The sequence below is a fragment of the Sphaeramia orbicularis genome, chromosome 10 (assembly GCF_902148855.1).
Source record: "Sphaeramia orbicularis chromosome 10, fSphaOr1.1, whole genome shotgun sequence".
In the NCBI taxonomy this organism is placed as follows: Eukaryota; Metazoa; Chordata; class Actinopteri; order Kurtiformes; family Apogonidae; genus Sphaeramia; species Sphaeramia orbicularis.
Window position 1 is genome coordinate 4,275,299 of NC_043966.1, and position 27,276 is coordinate 4,302,574.

The following is a 27,276-nucleotide window of genomic DNA, read 5'->3' on the forward strand; positions in this document are numbered from 1 at the left end:
TGATAATGATGATGATGAGGATGAACAATGATGATGATGATGATGATGATGACGATGATGGTGATCAGTGGTCTTATACACCTGTAGGGGGAGTGGTCTTATACACCTGTAGGGGGAGTGGTCTTACACACCTGTTGGGGGAGTGGTCTTATAAACCTGTGGGGGGGAGTGGTCTTATACACCTGTCAGGGGAGTGGTCTTCTAAACCTGTGGGGGGAGTGGTCTTATACACCTGTAGGGGGAGTGGCCTTATAAACCTATAAGGTTGTTGACGTTTATTAAATGTCAACAGCTGCTGATGTGTTTGAGGTCACCTGGGAACTTTAACAACTCACACCAGACTTTTTCCTCATAAGTGTTAGGACTTTTTCCCCCCTCATTATGATTTTCTCCCTGAATATTAAGATCTTTTCCACATTATTTTTACGTAATCCATGTGACTAAAAACCCTGCAGTGATGAACAGAAGCTGAATCACTGTTACCTAATGATGTGGTGTCATGTGATGATCACATGACTGAAGACTGATCAGCTGATCAAAACACACCTTTAACCTGAGAAAGTTCAACATAAAGTTAGAATTCAACAAGTGTAAAGTTTGATTATGTGTGACTTTTGACTATTGCTAATGATTTTTTAAAAATTCACTCAGTAAAAACATAAACATCATCTCAACCATCATCATCATTAGCATCATTTTGCTGATTAAATGTTAAAACACATTTTACAAAAAATGAGACTGAAAATAAAATGGGACAAAAAGAGAACAAAATAAAATCAATAAAATTAAGTATTAAAGTTTAAAAATATAACAATTAAATATTTACTGGTAAAAATAGCTCAGAAAAAATTGATAAGAGAGTGGTCTTTTCATTAATTTGAGTTTTTAATGTTTAAAGTTTGAAGCGTTAAGCTCATACCTTTGACCACTAGATGGTGTCACCAATCCAAACCGGGTGAGAAACCAGCTTTTATTTTGTAGGAAGTTTAGGGAGCATTACTTTGAAAATCACACAGAAGTCCTGTGTGTTCTCGCGGTGTTTGTTTAACTGTGAGGAGTCAGAGAGGGAGTAGCGGACGCACGAGCAGGAAGAGGTGAAGAAGAAGAAGAAGAAGAACTTAGAGCGTCAGACACGAATAAGAAATAAATAACAACAAGAAGTAAACAACAAGAGGTAAACATCAGCTTGAGCAGCTGCTGCAGCTGTCAATCAAACCGGTTTACAGAGGTGAGTCCAAACTCCGCCCCTTCAGCAGGTAAACTGTTCAGAAACTATTTGAAAATGACTTTTGTTTACAGCAATAAACAGTAAACAAATTAATGGTAACTGTAAATAATATACAAACAGTTACAGAGTCAAATAAACAGATAAATGAATTCAAGATTTATGACACAGGAAAGTAAAAAAAAAAAAAAAAAACACAATAAAAATAAGAAAGTGAAACTTAGAAACTTAGTAGTAGTAGTAGCAATAGTAGTAATAATAGTAGTAGTAATAGTACTAGTGGTAGTAGTACTAGTATTAGTAGCAGAAATAGTACTAGCAGTAGTACTAGTGTCAGTAGTAGTATTAGTAATAGTACTAATACTAATATTAGTAGTAGTAGCAGTAATAGTAGTAATAATTGTAGTAGTAGTAGTAGTAATAGTAGTAGAAGTAGTAGTATTATAACTAGTACTAGTAGTAGTACTAATATTAGTAATAGTAATCATCATTATCATCTTTTCTCAGGTGGCGGAGTCATGTCGACACAACAGCCCAGCACTGAGTCTGACAAAGACCAGGACCAGGACCGAGAGCAGGTCAGAGACCAGGATCGAGACCAGGACCAAGACCAGGATCAAGACCAGGTCCATGAGGTCCCCAGAGACCAGTTAGAACTGCAGGAACCTCAACCAGAACTCCAGAGACCAGATCTTCCTGACCCACATCAAAACAAAGGAAATTCTCCTTCAACAGTTTTGATGAAACTGGATCCACTTAATCCAGATCCTGCATTTACAGACCAGGAAACAAAACCAGATCTGGATCCACTTAATCCAGATCCTGCATTTACAGACCAGGAAACAAAACCAGATCTGGATCCACTTAGACCATACACAGATCTTGGATCCACTAATCCAGATCCTGCATTTACAGACCAGGAAACAAAACCAGATCTGGATCCACTTAATCCAGATCCTGCATTTACAGACCAGGAAACAAAACCAGATCTGGATCCACTTAATCCAGATCCTCCATTTACAGATCAGGAAACTAAACCAGATCTGGATCCACTTAATCCAGATCCTCCATTTACAGACCAGGAAACTAAACCAGATCTGACACTTGTAGACCCTCCTCCAAAAGATTTTTGTAGACCAGATGAACATGAACCAGATCTTCCGTTTACAGACCAGGCAACCAGACCAGATTCAGGAGACCCTCTTCTAACAGATCCACATAAACTGGATCAGGGTCATCCACAAGGTCCTGATCCGGCTCAGGTGGATCAAGGACCAGATCAGTGTTTCCAAACCCAGAGAACCAGACAGGGAAACCAGTCTGAAAACCAGCAGGACCCTCCTGATCCAGATCCACAGAGACCACCTGAACCCACATCTTCAGGATTTCTAGACCAGGCCCCGCCCCCTCCTAAGGCTTCTCAGACGTCACCCCTCACTCTGGAGCCCCGCCCCTCCAGTGCTTCATCAGGTAGAGCTACAGCTAATTATTGTTATTGGTGATTAACCCACAGACCCAGAGCTACTTTTATGTCACTTTCCAAATGATTTTTTCTCTCTTTTTAATCTTTATTAAGTGAGTTATCACCATTTATTATAATATTGTCATGTGTATTTTGCATCTTTTCCAATGTAAATCATGTATTTCTCTATATTTAATTTAATGACCATGTAGATGTTCATAAAAGCTCAGATTGAAGTTGATTGTCATAATATCAGAAACAGAGAAAAATGAAGAAAACGTGACTTTTTCTACAAAATCTGTCATTAACTGAACATAAACCCAGTGTCTCCATCCACTGTCATCGATCCAACTCCATGGGTTTTACTGGTGAAACAATGTTGGAGAAAATGACAGTGTTTCCATGGTAACTACGGAGCCTCTGAATGTCCAAATATGGTCATATCTGATGACCATGAAAAGACGAAGAACTGTATTTTACACCAAGTATTGACATGGATTGGTAGGATTAGTGGATCAACAGGTATGAAACAGTTTAGATCAGTAGATAGTTTAGGTTAAAGGTGGACGTTTGGGTCTTTAAGGGTTACAGGTGGACGTTTGGGTCTTTAAGGGTTACAGGTGGACGTTTGGGTCTTTAAGGGTTAATGCTGAATTTGTCCATTAATTGAGTAATTGTTTGTTTGTCACGTTCACTGTCACGTTCATTTAAAGGTAGAATCAGAATATTTAGTGTTTTTTCTTAGAAATTATACAAATACAATCAAGTGATTCTCAAAATAATTGCTGAATTCATGGAATAATGGTGGTAGTTTAATGTTCAGGTGAACTCAGACTGTGTGGTTACCTGATGAAGAGGGCGGGGCCTCTTCGGGCCTGGAAGCAGCGCTGGTTTACCTACGAGGAGAAGAAGAACCAGCTGTTCTATTATCGAACACCTCAGGATGTGACGCCGCTCGGCTTGGTGGACCTGAGCGCCGCTACCTTCACCTACCCACTGCAGGAGAATGGGACATTCCATATTAGAACACCTGAACGCACCTTTATACTGAAGGTAAGCCCCTGAACGCACCTTTATACTGAAGGTAAACACCTGAACGCACCTTTAGACTGAAGGTAAGCCCCTGAACGCACCTTTATACTGAAGGTAAACACCTGAACGTACCTTTATACTGAAGGTAAGCCCCTGAACGCACCTTTATACTGAAGGTAAACACCTGAACGCACCTTTAGACTGAAGGTAAGCCCCTGAACGCACCTTTATACTGAAGGTAAACACCTGAACGTACCTTTAGACTGAAGGTAAGCCCCTGAACGCACCTTTATACTGAAGGTAAACACCTGAACGCACCTTTAGACTGAAGGTAAGCACCTGAACGCACCTTTAAGTCTCGTTTCCACCATGTGGTACCAACTCAACTGGGGTACCAGGTACTGTTCCTGGAGGCCATTTCCATTACAGGATAGTACTGACTTTAGAGTACCTGGTCGTCATAGCGGTGTTGCATGTAACTTCCGTAACCGTGTGCTGTTATGTGCTCAGAGAGTTGCCGATAAACTTGCTTGTTGCGTGTTGCCTCGTCAACCTCACACTGAATCTTTTTGTCATCCACCAAGGACAGAAATGTCTGAACCTTCTCAACCAACCACGTCATCGTTTTGCAGGCTGTTATCATGAATGTTTTTAGCCTGCCGCTATATTACCTCTCAACTTCCAAATTTGGTTTGTTAAAAATGGTGGGCTGCACATTGATGACGCAGTGACAACTCTCTGACCAATCAGTGATCCGCAGTGTTTACACATCACGTTTTATTATGTCTTCACCCATTTTGGAACGTCGGCTGATCAGATACTAAAAACATACTAGCAGGTACCAGATTCCAGGTACTTTTACGTAAGGAAAACGCAAAAAGGCCGAGGCCAGTCGAGTTGAATCAAGCCGGTACCACGTGGTGGAAACACGGCTTAGACTGAAGATAGACACCTGAACGCATCTTTAGACTGGAGGAAAGCACACAAATGCACCTTTAGACTGAAAGTAAGCACCTAAATGAATCTTTATACTGAAGTTAAGCACCTGAACGCACCTGTAGACAGAAGGCATACACCTGAAGGCACCTTTAGACTAAAAGTAAGTACCTGAACGCACCTTGAGACTGAAGGTAGACACCTGAACACAGCTTTAGACCAAACGTAAGCACCTGAACACAGCTTTATACTGAAGGTAAGCACCTGAATGCACCTGTAGACCAAAGGCATACACCTGAACACAGCTTTATACTGAAGGTAAGCACCTGAATGCACCTGTAGACCAAAGGCATACACCTGAACACAGCTTTATACTGAAGGTAAGCACCTGAATGCACCTGTAGACCAAAGGCATACACCTGAACACAGCTTTATACTGAAGGTAAGCACCTGAAAACACCACCGGTGTAACACCTTCCACCTATCTGGTTCCCAGGCTGTGAACCAGGAGCTGATGCTTTATTGGCTCCAGCAGCTGCAGGTGAAACGATGGCGGCACCGGCAGATGTCCACCGGTGCAGACCCCACAAATAACAACAACAACAACACAACAGGTGAGTAAACAAACAGCTCTGATGGAACTGAGCCTGTTTCCAATGAAGTGAAATGGTTCCAGGAAGTGGGCGGGGCCTGTAGTTAGAGGGGGTGTTGGGAAATGTGTGCTTTAGATGAGGGAGTGTCTGAGTTGAGTCACATTTAACAGAGGTCACATCTGCAGGAACAGACATGAGGAAAGACATGGAACACATGATGAAAGAATGAGAGGTTTATTTTAAAGAGGTGAAACTAAGTCAAATTAAGGGTGAAATTCCGAACTGCAGGAGTTAACAGCAGTCCAGAGTTCACATGGGCTCAGATTAAACAGTCTGAGGTACTGTTCAGTGAAAGGTCAGCAGCAGCTTTGCCAGCATTAAACATCAGCTGATTTCAGCAAAGTTTGACCACGAACCTGAAGATGATGGTCCTCAGAGTGGACAGAAAGGGTTCCTTCAGGGTTAGGGTTAGGAACGGGGTTAGAGTTTTTGAGTAGCTCCTCGTCTGAACGTTCTGTGGACAGTTTCTTTGTAGAATATGACTGTTGAACACACTGACCCTTTTTCCTTCTGAAAACATAAAAGCTTAAGTGGACGTTTGCTTCTATGAACCCACAGACTGTCGTGTCTTTTGCTCATGTTGTTTTGTTGTATTTATACCAGTTTCTGTGTGAATCCAAAATGTTTAGTCCTGTTCCACTCCAACTCCGTGGTCATTCTGTCTGTATGTGCTTTATAGAACTTCATCATAATTAAACCACAAATACAGGAAAATACAGACAAACACCAAATATTTGATCCACTTTAACTTATGTTTCATCATAAAATTAATCACAAAATCACTATGATCGATGGAAATATTACTGTGACATTTGAACAGAATAATTAGCTGATCTGGAACCTGTTCCTTCCAAAAGGAACCTTGACAGGCCTGATGTGGTTTTGGTGTGAGGTGAACTGGGACCGCTCCAGGTCCAGTAGCTCATGGAGGTCTTACTGGTGGAAGGGGTTCAGATGATGAAATGACATCTGCTTCTGTAATCTGAGGGCGGGAACAGGAAACAGGATGTGAGGCTCTTTGATGGAGCTCCGTGGGTCATTTCCTGTTGTTTGGATTCAGATCTAAAGACATTATGGGCTATGCTCAGACCAGGACCTGGACCGTGACCGGGATCTGACAGGGTTCTGTCAGTGAAACAAACCTAACACTGGACCTGAAGGAACCGCTCCCTTCAATCATATACTTATTAAAATTAAAATCCTCTGGTTCACATTGACATATGGACTCTAAATACAACAATACCCATGGGCCTCAGCCGACTGTTGTCATGGAGACGAGGCCTGTGGCTTTTATTGGATCAGTTCATGTGGAAACACATCTGTGGTTTGGTTTCAATGTGATTCAGTGGAAGCAGCTCAGCTGGTTCTCAGGTATTTGGAACCTCCAGTCCTGACATGTCACTGCTGAACACACAGACAGACAGACAGACAGACGGACAGGTAAACAGACAGACAGGTAAACAAACAGACAGGTAAACAGACAGGTAAACAGACAGGTAAACAGATAGACAGACAGGTAAACAGACAGACAGGTAAACAGACAGACAGACAGACAGACAGGTAAACAGACAGACAGGTCGACAGACAGACAGGCAGACAGGTGCAGACAGACAGGTAAACAGACAGACAGACAGGTGCAGACAGACAGGTAAACAGACGGACAAACAGGTAGACAGACAGACAGGTAAACAGACAGACAGACAGGTGCAGACAGACAGGTAAACAGACAGACAGACAGGTGCAGACAGACAGGTAAACAGACAGACAGACAGGTAAACAAACAGACAGGTAAACAGACAGACAGACAGACAGACAGACAGGTAAACAGACAGACAAGTTGACAGACAGACAGGTAAACAGACAGACAGACAGACAGGTAAACAGACAGACAGACAGGTAAACAGATAGACAGACAGGTAAACAGACAGACAGACAGGTAAATAGACAGACAGACAGGTAAACAGACAGACAGACAGGTAAACAGACAGACAGACAGACAGGTAAACAGACAGACAGACAGGTAAACAGATAGACAGACAGGTAAACAGACAGACAGACAGACAGGTAAACAGACAGACAGACAGGTAAACAGATAGACAGACAGGTAAACAGACAGACAGACAGACAGGTAAATAGACAGACAGACAGGTAAACAGACAGACAGACAGGTAAATAGACAGACAGACAGGTAAACAGACAGACAGACAGGTAAACAGGCAGGTTAACTAACAGGCTCAAAAGCTGACATGTTAAATTCTCTGTAGTTTCACATCGTCTAAATCAGGGGTCTCAAACATGCGGCCCAGGGGCCAAATGCGGCCCGCCAAAGATTCCAATCTGGCCCATGGGATGAATTTACAAAGTGCAAAAATTCCACAGTCAAGGGTGTGGAACTAATTTTAGTTTGGGTTCCACATACAGACCAATATGATCTACAGTCAAATAAGAACAGAAAAACCTACACTTAATGACTCCATACTTTCTTCTTGGTTTGATGTGAAAAAAAAAAAAATTACTCTATACCTATAAATAACGAAAACTTGAAATTTTTGTCTTTGTTTTAGTGCAAAAAATAACATTAAATTATGAAAATATTTACATTTACAAACTATTCTGTAACAATAAAATATAAATAACCAACAAATATGAACAACCTGAAATGTCTAACTGAAAATTAAGCATAATTTCAATTATTTTCTGCCTCTTACTCAGTGTTTAGTGTCTTTGTAAATCTGATCCATAATGGACATGTAGAAATTATAAGTTGAGGCATAATATTGTTGAAACTGCACTTATTTTTCTTAAAAAATTTTAGTTTTTTCAGGTGATTCACATCTTTTTTGTTCGGATAGTTTATAAAAGTAAGTATTTTCATAATTTAATGGGGTTTTTTTGCATTAAAAAAAAGACAAAAATCTGGAGTTGTCATTATTTATCGGTTAGTATGCTATTATTTTACTGATCTGGCCCAGTTGAGATCAAATTGGGCTGAATGTGGCCCCGGAAAGAAAATGAGTTTGACACCCCTGGTCTAAATAAAGTTTTACTGCGCTTGAATGAATTTAGACCTGAACATTCACAAAAAACTGAACCTGTTTGTTTGTTTATTTTTTTCCATTGTGTTTGTCTGTTTAGTGGTTTGTTTTTCTTATTTTGTTCATTAGTTTGTTAATTGGTCAGTTTGTCCATCGTCGTTTGTTTGTCTCCACACTGTGTGGCCTCGTGATCACTTCCTGTCTGTCCAGACGACTTCCTGCCGCTGCTGCAGAGTCCGGTGGGTCTGGTCGGGGAGGAGGCGGCGAAGGCGTCATCACAGCGAACGCCGCTCACCAATGTGTCAATCAAACACCCGCTCATCGAGATCCAGTGAGTGACATCATCAGGGGGGAGGAGACAACAGTTCCACTAGCCTTTAAGTTGCGTTTAGGATCACAGTGATCGGACTACATTTCCCATGAGCCTCTATGTTTATGTGTCTGTTCAGAAATTCGGTCCACAGTCGGAGGAAGAGGTCGTCTCAGGATTGGAGTCAGAGTGTGTTCCACGTCGAAGCTCCACCGTGGACCGAGCTGAACTCTGCAGACACCGATACGACGTCCAGGACCACCTCTGGTACTGGGACCACAACTAGTACCGGGACCACCACCGGGACTACCACCAGCACTGGGACCACCACTGGCACCAGGACCAGGACTACCACCAGCACCGTGACCACCACTGACACCGGGACCACTACTGGCACTGGGACCATCACCGACACCAGGACCAGCACTGGGACCAGCAACACCCCCCCAGGTCACTGTGGTTAATGAAAAGTGCAGCTGATTATCAGTCGTCACCACATAACATCTGAAATCCTGACACCCACAGATTTTTACTTCATATATTGATAAAAAACAGAAAACTAGGAAAATTCTGTCAGAATAACAGTGTCTTTTTCAACCGTTGCATCATTTTTAGTCCAACGGCCCCAAGGGTCTGATGAACTATTGGTATCAGTTATCGTCCGTCTGTAAACAATTTTTCAAGAATCTGCTTCTCCGAAACCGTCAGTCAGAATGACTTGATATTTGTTGTGGCACATCTCTGGGGTAAAGTCTACAAAGTTTGTTCAAAGAATTGGGAAATATTAATTTGTGAATTTTTTATGAATTTTTGAATTGTTCCAAATCCCTATTGGTTTATAATGGGACACATTTTAAAGTGCTATAACTTGAAAACAGTTGAAGATATTGATCTAATTACTATTGACAATAGACAGGAACTGACATATGGGCTTTGATTTGGTGCCATGACCTTTGACCTTGAGTGACCATGAAAGGTCAATCAAATGTCAATTAATGGCCGTTTCTCAGTACATGTTCTTGTCTGTTCTTCCATTCTTGTGTTCTTGTGAAACGTCATCAGTCGCAGCCCAAGTACTGTTTCATTTGAAAGTTCGCATAAACCTAGAACCCATGGAACACCCAGATGTCGTTCTCGTCTGCCGCTTAAACCAAGGATGCACTGGTTGGTGACTCCTGTAGACTTGGCTGGGAAAATATCCCATGATGCACTTCTTACTACTCTTGAATGCTACGGCGAATTCTGTGATAGAGCCTGGCTCGGGCCACATATTTCTGTCCGAACCCGACCCATCAGGTCCTGTTGGGCTGGGTTCAGGTTATTACATTATATTCTGTAAAACTTAATTCAGAAATGTTTTATTGAGTAGATGGCATCACTAGATGATGTGGTACCTGGGAGCTGATGGAGAACCTTACCCGGAACTGGATCCGGTCTAAGGGGCTGAGCCCGGCAGAACCAATGAAATGTATGACAAGTTCTGAAAAATATACAAAATATATAAATGACATGTAAATACACATACAAATGTACTGAAATCAAATCCAGTGACATTGTGGTGATTTGAGGTAAATACATTCTGGAGCAGATGGAGTAAATCCAGCAGAGACAGGGTTAAAGGTCACCAGGACCAGCCGTTCAATTACAGACAGACTGGAGTTCTTAGGAAGTCTGTTCTCTGAGACTGTTCTGACCAAGACCGTACTCTGTGTTCTTGATATTGAGACACAGCCACTGTCTTTAAATATGCTGTTGGACTAGACCCTTGGTCCTATTGTATAGATGATGAAGTCAGAAAATGTCTCCCTCTGGTGGTGAGCTGCAGTACAGCACCAGCTGGAGGTCAATTTCATCTGGTTGATTTAGTTCAGGGGTCAGCAACCCTGGTCCTAGAGAGCCACTATCCTGCATGTTTCAGATGTTTCCCTCTTCCAACTCACCTGATGGTCATTATCAGGCGTCTGCAGAGCTTGATGATAGGCTTATCATTTGAATCAGGTGTGTTGGAAGAGGGATACATCTGAAACATGCAGGATAGTGGCTCTCTAGGACCAGGGTTGCTGACCCCTGATTTAGTTCAACATTAATGATGATTGACAGTTTCAATGACCAGTCATGGTCCAGAATCTGTCAGATATGGGAGGCAGATATCTCCGTGGAAATGGCAGCTCAAATCACACACCAAACCACCAGCTGTTGAATCCTGTTGGATTTCACTGTTTTCTGTTAAATATGTCAGTGGTGCAGCTGGGATGGGCACCACCTGAACCAGCACCACCTGAACCAGCACCACCTGAACCAACACCACCTGAACCAACACCACCTGAACCAACGGAATGAATTACATTTAAAATCTGTTTAGTCAAATTTTAAAACGGATTTGGTCAGTTGATATAATTCTGATGCGTTGGATGAATCAGTGATTAACCTGTTTCAGCCCAGACCTGTTTCAGCTCAGACCTGTTTCAGCTGATCCATGACCTTCTGTGTTGAAGGTGTTGGTGCGTTGAATTCTCCATCCACATGCTGTGATTTGTTCAATGACCACCCAGACCACCGGCGTCTACACTGCATCTTTTCTTGCCTCTTTTTGAGAATCAGATCAGGATCTTCTCTGCCGTCGCTGACCTCTGACCTCTGTACTGCCCTCTAGTGGATGTCCTGTTGACAGCTAAACAAACCTATGTACATAGGTAAAGTGGGCGTGTCCTGCATCAAGCAAAGTCAACACCTGGGAGATGATGAAACCAACCGGGTTAAACACTGTCTGATGCATCATTCAAACCAAGTCGCAGAGCAGTGAAAGAACCCTGGAATGATCATGACAGATGATCACCCGAAAGCTTTTTACCCATCATGCCTAGTGCCTACAGTCCTAACCCTAACCCTGTTCCTAAGCCTAACCCAGAATGAGAATATTCACATAGTTAACTGTATCTAACCAGTTTCCTTCTCTGTGTTCAGAACCCCACACACCGACGGAACCTTCCATCCCATTGGCTGACCCGGGTTTAACCCGCTCTACATCAGTGTTTGACAGGAAGTCGAAGAGTCGCGGTTCATCCACGCTGCCCAGCCTGCGCAGAGACTCCGTGTGGTGGTCAGAGAGGACGTCCCGGCTGCAGCAGGAGAAGACCATGCTGATGGAGGAGGTCAAGGCCCAGAAGGTCATCAACTTAACTACCTGCTAACCTACTAACAACTCATTTAACTACCACAAAGCTTCTGGTCCACAAACACTACTGTTCACACTCACATTTACATACAAGGGGGGAAGTGGAAACTTTGCTTATTCAGAGTCTGGCTTAGATCAGCTCTAAATGAAATGTGTCGTGAGATAACGTTTGTTCGATCCTTGTTACTTTCTTTTGAGTTTACCTGTTCCATGGATTTTTTTTTATAAAAGGACAGTAACAAGAATCACAATAAATCTTTCTGTTAAGACACACCACCTCATCCCAACAAGTGGTCATTAAATAAAAACAGACAGATTAGTTTAGTAGAAGTCCACTATCATCTGTTCCAGTGAATTTGTGGTTGGCTGGTTCTAGTGGTGCCCGTCACTTTCTATGTGTCTGCTATACATCTGAGCTTTACCTTTGGGAAAGCCCCCAAACAGTCTTCCTATAAAACACTGGACCTGTTATCCATAAACTGATCCACACCAAGAACGTCTGAAGTCTGAAGTTCAGGTTTAAGTCCTGCCCATGTTTCTAGGTTAAAGTTCAGCCTTCCCAATGGAGGTGGTTCTTCCTAAAGCCTGTTCTTACCTCTGACAGTGTTTTTTCTGGGTTCTCCTGTATAGGAGTTGGTGTGGTTGCTCCACAAAGCTCTGGAGGCAGCTCAGCTGGAGAAGAGGACCTGTGCTGAGTTTGTGGCAGCGGAGGGTGAGCAGACACGACTGGAGCTGCTGCGACATCGCGAACGCCAGGCAGCCAACCTGCAAAATTGTCTGGAGGAGGTGAAAGCTGAGGCAGAGGCCCTGAGGAGGAGTGTGGCCCAGAAGGACACCCAGCTGACGGAGCTGCAGAACCAGATCAGGATACTGACGGAGAAGAACCATGCGAAGCAGGAGGTAACTCTGACCCAACCCTAACCCTGACCCAGGCAGGAGGTGACCCTGACCCAACCCTAACCCAGGCAGGAGGTGACCCTGACCCTACTCTAACCCTAAACCTTACCCGAAGTAAGAGGTGGCCCTAACACCGATGCCAACACAACCGGCATCAGCAGCACAGATGTTGTCTCAGCTTCTGGCACCAGTCACTTCACATCAAATAAACACAAACGTTTACTGTGGTCTTCCTCCAGGTCATCGTGAAACTGTCAGATCACATGACCACCTGCACCTTTGACCCACGGCGCTCTGTCTGCGAAAGTTCGGACACGCAAAACTTCAGTCGACTCCAGGAAGAGATTGAAAATTTGAAGGTCTGCAGTTTACTTGTACACCTGTACACACCTGTAAACCCCTGTACACACCTGTACACACATGTACACGTATTTACACACCTGTACACACATGTACACACCTGTAAACACCTCTACACCCATTTTATACACCTGCAAAGAAATGGAATCACATGTAACACATCTGTAAATGAGGTAAACTGCTACTATTACTAATACTACTACCAACACTGGTAAAGACATTATTTGGGGACACAGCTTCAGGTGTTTGCTCACCTTCACACCTGATGATTCACCTGTTGTGGTTTGTTTCAGGACGACATTGAGGCATATAAAACTCAGAACAAGTTTCTGAACTCAGAGATCTACCAGCTGACCAAACTGTGGAGGACGAGCTCAGAGCAGGAGAAGAGTCTGATGATGAAGGTGAGGCATACTGGGAACACAGGGAACAGTGGGAACACAGGGAATAGTGGGAACAGCCTGTCTCTACGATCCGGCTCCTGACCTGATCCGTTTCTGTGCTCTGATTGGCTGCAGTGTGCTTACCTGGAGGCCAGTAACTGTCAGGTGGAGAGTCAGTACCTGGGCGTTCTGAAGAAGCTACAGGAGACTAAATCTCTGGATCCGGCCCAGAGGCGGGTCATCCAGAAAATGATTGAGGACGCTCTGAAAGGAGAGTTGAAGAATGTCATCAAACACACCGCCAACAGGTAAGAGCATACCTGTGCAGGTAACAAACGAATGACAACAGGTACATGTAGACCACGGTTATAGTTTTGAAGTGTTCATTAGTTTTTTTTTTTTGTTTGTTTTTTGTTTTGTTTTTCAGTTTAGTTTTAGCTCCTTTAATATGTTTGTTACTTCAGTGTCTCTGTGGGTAAATCTAACTGGTTTTACCCACATTTGTGTTTAATTTTATTTTAATTTATCTTACTTTAATTACTTTAAGGATTTTGCTGCTGGTTTGAGCTTCAGTACGATTAATAACTAATTAGCAACAGTGCTTAATATTAATTGATTACTACTAGTTAATGGTAGTACCTGATGAAAGTAAGTGTGGTTTTTCCTCAGGGACTATGATGAGTACGGCTTTAAGATCATCCCGGACTACGAGGTCGAGGATGTGAAGCTTTTGGCAAAGATTCAGGCGCTGGAGATAAGATCAAACAATCTGCTGCACCAGGTTTGACCTTTGACCCCCCTCTGTACCTTGACTATGGATGGAATATTAATGAAGTCGTCTCACCTGTTACCTGTCTGGTTGTGTCCCAATAGGAGGGGGTAGAGCACCCCCTGCTGAGTCGCTGGGCTCAGTACCTGGCCGGCAGGTCTGAGGATGACCTTTGCCCTTCGCCGGAGCTCAAAGGTCTGCTGCGAGGTGGCGTCCCGCATGAGTACCGTCCTCGGGTTTGGCGCTGGGTGGTCCGAGCTCGAACCAGGACGATAAGAGAACACCACCCACAGCGCTACCAACAGGTAAAGAGTGGAGGCCCAGGGTTTTATGGGTAATTAAAACTAAAGCCAACAGCAAACCATGTTTTCAGGAAGTAAAACACACAAACTGAACGATGTAATTTTAAAATCTGAAGGTGTGTGAATGAATGATTGCTACTGAAATGCATCCTGGGAGTTGTAGTCTAACACACTTCATCTAAACTCTTCACTTCTGTTTCTTGTTTTTCAGCTTTGTGAGAAGAGTCGGACATCTCCTCACCCAGCATCCAGACAGATCCAGCTGGACCTACACCGCACCCTGACAACCAATCAGCACTTCTCCTCTCCCTCTAGCCCCACCCATCAACAGCTTCGACGCATCCTATTGGCCTTCTCGTGGCAGAACCCGGTCATCGGCTACTGCCAAGGCCTAAACCGGCTGGCGGCCATTGCTCTGCTGGTCCTCCAGAGTGAAGAGGACGCCTTCTGGTGTCTGGTGGCTGTGGTGGAGACCATCATGCCTCAGGACTACTACACCAAGAACCTGGTGGCCTCTCAGGTCTGGACACGCCCACCTGGACTCGTGCTCACCTAAGATCTGTCATCAATCTAATCTCATCTTTTTTACATTGATCATAATATTTTATACTTGAAAAGTAATCTGTGTAAAGTAAGCAGAGTCACAGGTTTAAACCTGGAAGAAAAGGAACAGCAGCAAGGTGTTAACAGAATTCAACATATTTAGACATCAAAACTAGTCATTTAGGGTTAATCCACCTGGTTAGGGATAGAGTTAAGGTTACTGACCAGTTTCATTGACCCTTTGGTTCCAGGCTGACCAGCGGGTACTGAAGGAATTCATGGCGGAGAAACTCCCCCGGTTAGCGTCTCATTTTGACGAACACAGCATCGACGTGTCTCTGGTCACCTTTAACTGGTTCCTGGTGGTTTTCGTGGAGAGTCTGCCCTGTGACATCCTTCTGCCACTGTGGGACGCCTTCTTGTACGAAGGCACCAAGGTAAGTCCATCAACCTGATGGAGGATGAATATTAAGCATGACAACGTAGCCTGAAAGATCTGTAAAAGGATCAAAGACAATCAGTCGATAACCATGGTTACCTGTGGTCCAGGTGATCTTCAGGTACGCTCTGGCTCTGTTTAAATACAAAGAGGATGACATCCTGAAGATCCACGACAGCGTGGAGATCTACCAGTACCTGCGCTTCTTCACTAAGACCATCTCGGATGGCAGGTACACACTCACCTGTTCTTATATTATTACAGTTCAAAACAACAAACCAAACATCATTAACTGATATAAAAAGTAAAAATGTCCAGACTTCTGGTGTGGAAATTTCTTGTGGCACCGTTGAAGAAATGACATTGTTAAGACAATAAGTCATCTTTGTATGAATTTTATTCTGTACAGACAGAAATATTGGAGTGCTTCCCTGAAGAGAAGTTTTTGGGCGAATTTATACAAACTTTATAGAACAGTGTGTACGTATGATAAAAGTATAAGAGAATGTTCCAGGTAACTTCAAGGACATGCAGGAGTACCGCATGAATGATGACGGGTCTGCAGGTTTAAGGAACACATCCAATAGAACCATGAGAGATGGTTATGAAATTTAATAACGAGGACCAGTCATTTTCCTTTCCAGTTTCACAAAACGTAGATGTTTGGTTGGATGGATTTTCCCTCTGCAGAAAACACTTAATGTACTTAATAGGAAACAGAAACAACGTGACCTGACTTCGGTGTTTTCTTGGGTAAAGCATGACTCAGTGAGTTTGTAGATGTTGATTTGGTCCAACGTTAGCATCTGTAAAACTTACACCGTCCTGGTTCAATGATCCAGCGTCTCCAACCCTAACCCTGTTGTCGTCTGTTCTGAGCAGGAGGCTGATGAACATTGCCTTCAGCGACATGAATCCGTTCCCCGGTCGCTTGCTGAGGAACCGGAGGGCGCTGTACCTGGAGCGCCTGCAGGGGGAGCTGCGGGAGCTGGAGCAGCAGCAGAGGGAGTTTGTAACAGAGGGTGTCGAACGCAAAGACAAAGAACTGGACAACATGGTGAGCGAGGATGACGACGACCTCTGAAGGCCACAGCGGAGCAGGCTCAGCAACTGAACACAAGGTCAAAGGTCAAAAAGCCACTGGTTATAAACTGAACGGGGCTGCACCAATCAAAGAAGGTCATTCTGTGTCCAACTGACAAAGCATTTCCTGATGTTAAAATGGAATTTAGTTCTTTTATTTGAGAAGTGACAGTAGGTGTCAGGTGTGGTGAGCTGCATGCTGACTGGCCGGTTACAGTTACACATGTGATGTGTTATTGTTACATATCAGATCAGCTGATTTAATGGATCTGTCTGTTAATAACATAAACTCAGAGTTGGTTTTAAAGACCAGTGGATCTGTGGAATCAGTCGGTTCTAAAAACAGAAATTAAACAGAACCGACCTCTGACCTCTGACTGAAGGGTCAGACAGACTGTATGGAAATGAAAACTATCAAACCAGTTAAAGTTCTCCAAAAAAAAAAAAAAATACTGATCCAAGGATGAAGATTGTGTTAAATTTGGACTAAACCAATGAAATACACAAAATAATTAATACAACAAAAAACACACATTATTACCAACACAACTAAAGTGTGTGTCATCGACAGTTACACGACGCTGTTACACAGTACTATTGTGTACATGTACTACCCTGTGTACTCTTGTGTATGTGTACTACCCTGTGTACTCTTGTGTATGTGTACTACCCTGTGTACTCTTGTGTACATGTACTACACTAGTCTTTTCTACATTCAGGGTGTGAAGCTAAAATGCCGTTATCTTAAAGCTTTTGTCTTACTGGTGTATTTCAGAACAAATATATCAGATCTATCAGATCACTAGAACTTCACCTCATTCTGAAACTCTGGAAGGACACAACTACCTATCAAATTATAAAACCATAGTTTGTTGTCCTTTAACAATTTTAGTCAAAGTTAGCATTCAAGCGCTTAGCTAACATTACAGTTTGACACAGTTACATGATATGAAAGGACATAATTATGAAAGATCTTAATATTTTATGTCTTCTTTCCTGACAAAGTTCTTGGAACAGTTTTTATATTAGTTTAATTCTTTCCTGTCTACGGTAAAGTTAGCTAGGAAGTGGGTGAATGCTAACTATAGTGAATGTCTTAGCTCATGGTTGTTTAATCTCAGGTTTGGGCTTACATTCATCATGATGTTTCCTCCATCATCTCAGTTATTGAAGCAGTGAAGTTGAGACATTATTACAATCTATCACTTCCTTGTATTTTAATGATTTTAAAAATAGCCTTTTAGCAAGATATTGAGCTTCACACCCTGAGTATGTGTCATATTATCTGCTGGATAAAGATAAGCTACAATGTATATATAAACTAACAGAATAATTCTGCTGCTTTTTCAGTAGGAAATGCTCTTTACAAAGGTTTTGTGGGTTTTGTCTCATTCACATGTATGCACTTGGATAAGTACCACCTCTGTTCACCAGTATTTCTACAGTAATTTGTGTGATTTAAGTCAAATGACTGATGTTATCTGTGGTTTTAGTAGTTAACAAACATCAGACATGTGCAGGACAGTTGCCATAGCAGAGCTGCTAATGCAGCTAAAGCTAATGCTAGTTAGCAGAGATGTGGTCACCGCAAACGTCCCAAGAAAATGCTGCTAAAACTGCCAAATGTGTCAGTTATAGTTGTTTATTAAACTCTGACGACACAATGATGGTACACATCACTCAGTCTGTGTTGAGGTTTGGTCACAGGTTTAATGGTGAAAACAGTAATTAGCCTGTTAGCTAAAGGGCTAAAATAATTAAATATAGCATCACTGTATCCGTGTGAATCTGGGGTTTTGTACCTTTTCGTGTTCCTTAAATGTTACCGGTTCATTAGTATTCAGTACAGGAACCTTCTGTTTTGAGTTCAGATGGGTTAGCTGTTAGCATTCCCATGTGTTCATCACTACCCACTCCGAACCAGAAACTACATTTTCTCCACACAGACCATAATTTAGGCTCCTTCAGTTTTAAAATAATTTATGACAGTTTCTGGGATCTGGATAGAATAATATCATTAGTTTACTACTTGTGAAAAAAGGTTAAAGTTATGCAAATAATAGCTGTTTTTGATGAATTGCTGGCAAACATTAGCTACTGAGCTAACTGCAGCTCACAGGATAATCAGAGATCAACAGAAGCTAAAAAAAAACTTATGTTTTAAAAAAGACATCAGAAAACCACAAAAAATAATTAAAACCAAACACTAGCTGCTAAACATTACTAATAACAGTGAGTTTAAAGCTTCAATATGTGACATTTCTGTAACACAAATCCTACAAACCGGACTGTAAAAGTTTGATTAAAAACACTTAAACATGATGCAGTTCTTGTTTTTATGTTGGAACTTGAATCTGTTGAAGATGGAAAAATAAAACCTGTGTTCATCCTGAAAACATTTTGTTGGTTTGCCCAGTGTGTTTGTATTTTGGATAAAAGTTGTACAGGGTTGATACTAAAACCTACCTTTTCTCTACATTTGAACCCAAACATCTGTCCCTTCTACTTTTACTGCATTTGAGGGAAATTATCCTGTTGTATCTTTGGCATCATTGGCATCACTGAATTCAACTTAAATGGATGATCCGACAAATGCAATAAGATGAAAACAAAGTAAAAGAAGAACTCATACTTTTATACTTTCACTACTGAGACGTAGTAGTACTTGTACTTTTACCACAGTGTCATAGACTGGATCTAACAGGTGCTAACAGTTCAAAAACAGTCATTTATGATTGTGATGATATCATTAATGTCTGAACCCTACCCTAGCCCTCCAGAGTCTAAACCCCCCCTACCCTAACCCTCCAGAATCTAACCCCTCCCCACCCTAACCCTCCAGAGTCTAACCCCCCTCTACCCTGGTTGACAATACAACCAGTCTGGATCAGTACCGGTGCTGGAACAGCCCGTGGAGGAGGAAACATGTCTGTGACCATGGACTGGACAACACCTACTGGACAATGGGATAGAACAGAAGTTACTGATGGAACCACTAGGATCACAAGATCTGTGAAATAGAACCCAATGAACATTCGCTACAGGTACAATTTAATGCAGCAGGAGACGAGGACAGATTCAAATGTTCCTTTTTATTATTTTATTACAAAACAAATAGACATAAGAAATGATAAATATAAAACGAACCCAGAAGAAAAAAGGACGTGTTACTGCAGAGAAAAACTAAACACCTGACGACACGTAAACGCACATGTCGCCTGTATGTCTGACATGATCTGAACATGTATGACGCAGTGAACATGGACATGCAGCTGATGCTAATGCTAAGCTAATGGACAGTCGGCAGAAGAGACGCCCCAACCACTGCACCAGGTCAAAGGTCACACAGTACGCGTCAGCTGTGACAGACTTAGGATTTCCTTACTGTAAAACTGTAATGCTAATCAATGTGACATGAATCATCTTCTTTCTATAATTTCATTAATGTATTTTTATGAGATGTATGCAATGTCAGTTCTGTTTTTAGGTTGAATGAAAACAAAGATAAACTGTTGAATCAGTAATTTCAGTCTGACACCAGCCAATGGATAATTAGCCTTTTAAAGAAAATAAAAAACACTTTGAGTCTCCAGATGGTTGTTTACAGTTATATAGTTCAGTCAAAGATGTTGATCGGTGAATCGATTATGTGCTTTTTCTTCATTCATTGGCCTGAAATGGACCACTATCTTTCAACTGCTGCTAAACATTAAAGTTAATAGTAAACAGCGTAAAGACCAGCTAACGCTAATGCTAACATATAAAACAGCAGATTCACCTTCTAGGTCAAGAACAAAAATAAAACAAGAATATATTTATCATCAATAACATGTTGTTATTAATGCAGAAACTCAAATTAAAGATTGGACTCTTCTGAGTAGAGCGATGATGATTCTCACATTAACCAATTAGTTATTAACCTACTCTCATAATGGATTATCAGGTTTTAGTTTTTAAGAAGAAAACTCAATTGAGTTCTCTCTAGCTTCTTAAATGTGACAGTGACTAAACCAAACAACTAATTGATTGAGAAAACATTCAGCAGATAATTCAATAATAAAATGATCATTAGTTGCAGATGGGATGAGGAATAAACTCAAATGAAACTTTAAACTGGACAGAATCAGCCAATCACAAAAAGACACATTGATGACATCATCTGTTGTCATGTTGTAGGAGGCAGATTTCTGTTGTCATCTGACGCATGAGGCTGTGCAGTGATTGGACAGATCACAGTAGCTGTTCTGATTGGAGCGTCTCTAAAAGCAGGTTATCTGATCGTTGAGTCTTTCGGTGGGCGGAGTTTATGCTCTGTCTGCTGATTGGTTGGATTTGACAAATGAAGTCAGTTACTGGTCAGCAGACACTGGAGGAAAAAGAAAAGGCTCATTCTAAAATTTCAGTGCGTTATTAATTTACTGACTTTAATGTCTGAAGTCAAACAGATTTTACAATTTGTGACGTTTTTCAGCATTTCTGATGTTTGAAGGTTAAAAAGAGTCAACTGAAGACGTTCCTCCGAAACGACTGCGATGATCATTCATTTTCTTTGATTGATGGAATGACACTGTTCGTTTCCCACCGTCAGCACATGACTCCACCCAGCGACAGCAGTCACGTGACATCACATGACAGTCACATGACGGTCACATAACATAACATGACATCACATCACATGAATGTCATATGCCATTACATAATATCACATGATATCACATGACAATCACATGACATTAGATAATGTCATGTGACTGTCATGTGACTCAAACTAAACATGCTGATGGTGTTGAAGAAGCAGATCCAGTCTTTAGTCTGATTGTTTCGAACCGTTTTGTTGGTTTGGGAAAATCGGAACATGAGTTAAAACTTGGACTTTGATCTACAAACACTTCCTCTAAAATACTTAACAGCTACTTTTAACGACGTCAGTGTTTAACGAACTCCATCTTAGTGCAATTAGTCGCCATGCTCGGAGCGCCGCGTCCTCTGGAAGATTCATGCTCTGCTTTCAAGTCTCTTCCGTGTGGTTTGTGTGTTTGTTTAAACACGGCTGTCTCTGCAGAGGAGGCGGAGTCTTCTCTTTGACAGGTGCATGATGGGAACAGTCGCAGCCACAAAAACTGACCGTCCTGAAAACACACGTCCGGTCTGAGCCAATCAGCTGCTCCGATTCCATTTCAGCAAAGAAAAGTGAAAAAGCTAAAACTGCAGAAACTACAGGTCAAAGTTCATCAGTTCAACTCAAACGTCCACCACTGACATGCACATTTACCAATCCATAATCAATACTTTCTCAGGGACACTTATTATTCTTAATCATTAACCCTTAAATATGAGTAAAAAATAATAAACATGACCTTTAATTCAACTAACACACGTCAGTTTATGGTATAAATAAACGTTTTTAAAACATTGTGAACATGAGACTTTAAGAAATACTAATTATTATTCGTTTTCTTTCATATTTTAATCAAATTTATATTATTATTTGTAGACAGTGGACCATAATCACACAGCAGCTGTTTTCCTTTCCTGTCCCGTTAATGTTGAAGGTTCATGTCATATTAGTTTAACCTGTAGAAATTCACCTTCAATGTCTTTGTTTCATTTTGCACATTCACATGGGATTAGAAGTTTCTGTGGACATTTATGAACATTATTCCTCTGTTCAACACTTGACACCTCCTGATCGGTCAAACTGGTCATTCCTGTAACTTCCACTTAAACCTGGTTCAACCCGGTGAAACCCAGTTCAACCCATCCACATCCTTGGCCCAATCCCAAACTAGACTTTTAAGTCAAAACATTTAGGATTAAAACTGTGTTGCATGTTTCACTTTTATTTACCGTGTGCTTGCATGTAATTCAAGGCACAACGTACATTTGTTCATCATATTTTTATTATTATTATACAAAAACTATGAAAAAAAGTGCGGCCCAGAGCATTGGAAATAGAGCTAAACATATAATCACAAGAGTGTGCAGCCTGGTCTCAAAAGATATGCTATGACTTTTGTTATCGTTCCAATGCATGGATTTTGTTAAAATTGCGATAAACTGGCTGAATTTGTCCATTCAAAATGAATTGGGCCATTTTCAAATGGCTACCATTCCCACATGATTGATCCGAAAATTATTCCGCCCATACAAAAAATGTGTGGCCCCTCACAAAGAATAAGTGTAAGACATTTGTTTACCTATATCATGTACGGTTTTCGCATAAAAACCACATACATTTGGGGAACAAATGCTGACAGCTGATTGGCTGAAACCCCCTGCAATCTACCTCCACTCAAAGTTAGACAGGCAACTCTACAAACAGCTCTTCATAACTCTCACATTTCTGGGTTTTCAGCAACAAATTATATATCAAAATGTCAGAAAAAGTCTTCTCTTAAGACTATTCACACATTAATCTTAAAATGTTTCATTTTTGATCTACGGGCCTCTGAGTGCAGAGTGACGATTTTTCCCTCATTCACTCCCATGTTAAATTTCTGTAACTAGCATGTTTGACAAATTCCACGTTCCCACAATCACTGCTTATTCAGTTCTGACTTTTTCGCCACATATTATACATCGATATGTTCAGAAGATTCACAAGTCTCACCTAAAAGAATTTTTGAAATGGGATGTACGGTTATGGAATGACAGCAGTTTGTTTGAGAGGTGCTTTCTTAGTGAATTTAACATGGACACCCTCCATAAGGACAAGGTCATCACCGTGACAACCTGGTGACATTTCCAGATTAACCCCATCTTCAACTGATGGTAGCCCAGATAGGCTCCACCCCCGCGACCCTCCAGAGGATTAAGTGGTTTCAGAGAATGAATGAATGACTGAATGAAAATAACAACTCTGGTATTTTTCCTGATGGCCATGAACACATCATGGTACATTCAGTGTTGTGGTTCAAATGGTGGACGTTTGATTTACACTTTAACTGAGTCGACACTTTGAACAGAACAGCAGGAAGACTTATTATGCCATTGAAGTTGTCGTCGTCCAGTCACATGATGCAGTTTGTGTTATTGCGGTTTGTCACCTCCACAGGAAGCTCCGCCCCTTTTTCCTCACAAAAATACAGGAAGATTTATTCTGAAAGTCTGGAGTGACCGGAAGCTGTAACACTGCGAGCAACACGTCACATGATCTACAGCCAATCAGATCTGCTGTTGTAGACAGGTGGGGGCGGGGCCTAATGTCAGCTAGTAAGTCTGATGTTTTTAATATTATTTTATTCTAGAATCGCACTAAGTTCTACTTTTTACATTTAAGAATGTATTTATTCTGTAACTGTAACGATCAACTCATTTACAGAACCTACTTTTTTATTGATTATTGACTTCAGTAAAACAAACTCAGCTAACAATTCTTAGTGTGGACTGTTGCCCCCTGCTGGACCATGGAAGTACTGCAGGTGGGTCACACAAAGTTATCAAGATTTTCTTTTTAAATAGCAAAAGATCCTCATAATTCAATAATCACATATTAAAACACACTCTGAAAGCGGTAATTATCAGGTCAAAGTGTTGAAACGCAGCTCAAACACTGAGCGCTAACAAACGTCTGAGATCAACAGGAAGTGGAAAAGCTGACCTTTGACCTCCAATTATCATCACACATCATTTTTAGGTCCAGCAGGTTTTAAGACGTAGACCATCCAGCTGAATAGAATCTACTTCCACCAAAGACCATTTCTGTTGTTTTATTAAAGGTTGTTTCTGACGTTTGAGTTGTTGAATTTGTCTGACAGACTGGTTTTAAAATAAAGGAACAAATAAGAAAAACCTTTCACTCGGCCAAGTTGTGATTAAATGTCAGGATAGATCTGTTCTGTTTCTGTGATTTAAAACCACAGACTGTGATATTTAACTGTAAAACTAAATGATTAGTTGTGGGAGTGTTTTGCGATCGCAGCCCAGGTAAAACTGAACCGACGCGCGGATCGAGCTGCTCGCAGCGTTCTGTCTGACCTTTGACCCCGTCCTCTGAGCGAAGTGAAGGAAGTCTGATCCATCTGTCACTGGTAGAAACTCCGTCCCTGGTGACATCACAATGCTCCTGATCCAACATGGAGTCCAGTGTCGCGCTGGAGGTCGTTATGGCAACCAAACATCCCAAAAAAAAAACAAAAACCTTGGAGTCGCTGTTTGGCAGCGAGGTGTGAGAGGACGATGATGAGTTCAGGTGAGTTTGTAAAAAAGGACATCACTACGAAAAATGCATCAGTCGTTTAAAATCTGCAGCGCTTCGATTTAAAGTGCTTCATTGTTACATTGTTACGTTTTTACAGTTTCTTATTAAAATATCGTTTTCCCTGGAGTGAAACCATAGTAAACATGTTACACGTTGGTAAAAATAAACATTTGGAATGTCTCTTTAACAAAGTCCAACGATGACTTTGGTCAAGCTGAACTCGTCCCCGGAGCCTGAAATGGAAGATGAAAGGTTAAACTCTGCACCCAGTGGCATTGTGGGTAGTCATGACATGACAGAAGAGCATCATGGGAAGGGCTGGGTAGCAAACTCTGACCTGAACAACTTCAATATCATCAACTCTGTGTCACAATAAATAGGTTTAAATCAACATCTGAAGGTTTGTGTCCTTTATCTGATCAAATAAATACACTTTGACTTTCATTCTAATCTGTTCAGCTACGACTGGGCAGTAAAACAGTCATTATTTCAATTTTATTTTGTCTCGAGGATCTATGTTGTTCACGTTGTTTTGCTTTATTGGTGTATTTGCATATTTTGAACAAACATTTTGTTTGTAAAATTGTTTTGAATGTTCTGATAAAAAAACAACAAAACAAACAAAAAAAACAACTTCTTAATACTAAACTGTAAATACAACTGGTTTCTTCAACTTTCAACCAAGAAAAAACTCATCCTTGAAACTGGAATAAAATAAAGATTTTATCATTTAGTCGTAATTCTTGATAAACCTATACGAACATTTCACCAGTTGAATACTACCAATAAATCCATTCAACTTTAAAGATGGTAAAGAGATTTTGTGTTAATTTTTTTATAAAATGTGACACAAGGTTTTTTTTATGTTTCATGTATATCTATCTAAAATCTGAATCTAATCAAGTCTAATTTCCACATATCAGTCATGAGTCTCTACTACTTTACTAATAGTTTACTAATAATCAGTATCTGTCCTGTAAGAAATCCTATCACTTTACCATTGGTTTATTATTATTATTTATTTTATTTTATGCTGGAAAACTGCTTTAAGGGAATTAAATATAAAGCTAGACTTGTACCATAATGTGTCATCTCATTTTTCTTTGTCAAATTTGAAAATTGGTCAAACATTGTTTAGGGACTGACATCAAAAATAACGGGATCAGTATTGAACACTTTTCAATCCTAACCCAGTCCTACCATGGGTAGTCATGTGTGAGAGCAGAGCATCATGGGTAGTCATGTGGGAGAGCAGAGCATCATGGGTAGTGATGTGTGAGAGCAGAGCATCATGGGTAGTTATGTGTCCAAGCAGGAGCCTGATCATCAGGTGAACGAACACACTAAAAATATTCAATTTCAAATTAAGCATCACAGCTATTAATAAACTATATTTAAAGGACAGTTCCACAAGTCAGACAGCAATGCCAGATGGGAAATATTCAAGTATCACAGACCATTAAAATTATGAGATAATACAAAAAAAAATAAAAAAAAAAAAAATAAAAAAAAATATATATATATACACACACACATAAATATAAAAAGCCATTAGTATCACAACAAATGTTTATTGGTTATCCATCACCGGGTGAACTTCGCCCCCTACCAGAGTTATCAATCAGTCTATGGTCTTCCAAAATAAATTGGTTTGTGGTGAGGGGTCAGAGGAGGAGTGATTCATCCATCCAGTGAAGAGTTACTGGAGCTGCCCCCAGGAGCCAGACCTGAGGAAGGGTTTGGGTTTGACAGCTGGGCCTTAAACCATAGAGCCTGACCAGACCCACCAAAAAAACCCCTTCCAATATGGTTGCTCCCTCTTGTGGGCCGACCACCAGCAGACGAACCTTACTAATACTAACTTCAGGGACTTGGAATGTCACCTGTGTGGTGGGAGGAGCCTGAGCTGGTGTGGAAGGCTGTGAGGTACCAGCTGTTACAGTCGGGCTCACCTCCATGCATGTCTCATGTTCTGGAACCAACCTCCTCCAGAGGAGTGGTCCACAGTGAGAAGCACCAGGCAGATGTGGGTCTAGCTGTGTCCTCCTGGTGTCATTGGAGATGTCCTCAGTGAATGTAAAGGTCCCTGGGTCTTTGGGTTGAGGACTGGTTCTCTGTGGACGGTCAAATATGCACTGGACATCAGTTCAGAGAACCCAGCCTTCCTGGAGTCATGGACTGAAGACTCCATTGGCCTGGAAGAGGGTAACGACCCCCAAGTGGAAGAGTATCTCTGGGTCTTGTTCATGAGTGACAGAAAGATGGAGGTAACTGACAGGTGGATCAAGGCAACTTCGGCAGTGATGCAAACACTGGACCGATCTGTTGTCAGTGAGAGGCAGCTGAGCCAAAACGCAAAGCTCTCCATTTATCAATCGATCTCCGTTCTCCCTCTCACCTATGGACACCAGCTGTGGATAGTGACTCCAAGAACGAGGAGGCTGGAGTTTCCATCTGAACAGATTTCCAGAG

General features: G+C 41.5%; 2 protein-coding genes across 2 annotated transcripts in view; one reads left to right on the forward strand and one right to left on the reverse strand.

Moving 5' to 3' along the window:
• Window positions 1–1,049: 1,049 nt before the first annotated feature.
• tbc1d2 (TBC1 domain family, member 2) lies at window positions 1,050–18,926 on the forward strand. The gene is made up of 18 exons (XM_030146417.1): window positions 1,050–1,228; window positions 1,733–2,044; window positions 2,126–2,695; window positions 3,511–3,740; window positions 5,152–5,269; window positions 8,554–8,674; window positions 8,793–9,103; window positions 11,618–11,820; window positions 12,459–12,728; window positions 12,965–13,084; window positions 13,379–13,489; window positions 13,604–13,776; window positions 14,138–14,249; window positions 14,342–14,542; window positions 14,751–15,059; window positions 15,334–15,519; window positions 15,632–15,753; window positions 16,404–18,926. The coding sequence occupies exons 2-18, from the start codon at window positions 1,744–1,746 to the stop codon at window positions 16,603–16,605; spliced, it is 3,660 nt and encodes a 1,219-aa protein (XP_030002277.1). The 5' UTR covers window positions 1,050–1,228; window positions 1,733–1,743; the 3' UTR covers window positions 16,606–18,926.
• Window positions 18,927–23,077: 4,151 nt separating this feature from the next.
• Window positions 23,078–27,276, reverse strand: part of slc44a1b (solute carrier family 44 member 1b) — a 29,598-nt gene continuing 25,399 nt past the window's right edge. Inside the window, exon 16 of the mRNA XM_030146421.1 lies at window positions 23,078–25,037. Coding sequence (XP_030002281.1) covers window positions 25,014–25,037 — 24 coding nt within the window. The 3' untranslated portion in view covers window positions 23,078–25,013. The remainder of the gene's footprint in view (window positions 25,038–27,276) is intronic.

Coding starts and splice junctions, on each gene's coding strand:
- tbc1d2 (XM_030146417.1), top strand. CDS start 1,744: ATGTCGACACAACAGCCCAGCACTGAGTCTGACAAAGACCAGGACCAG. Junction 9,104..11,617: donor GACCAGCAACACCCCCCCAG/GTCACTGTGGTT, acceptor CTCTGTGTTCAG/AACCCCACACACCGACGGAA. Junction 14,543..14,750: donor ACCCACAGCGCTACCAACAG/GTAAAGAGTGGA, acceptor CTTGTTTTTCAG/CTTTGTGAGAAGAGTCGGAC.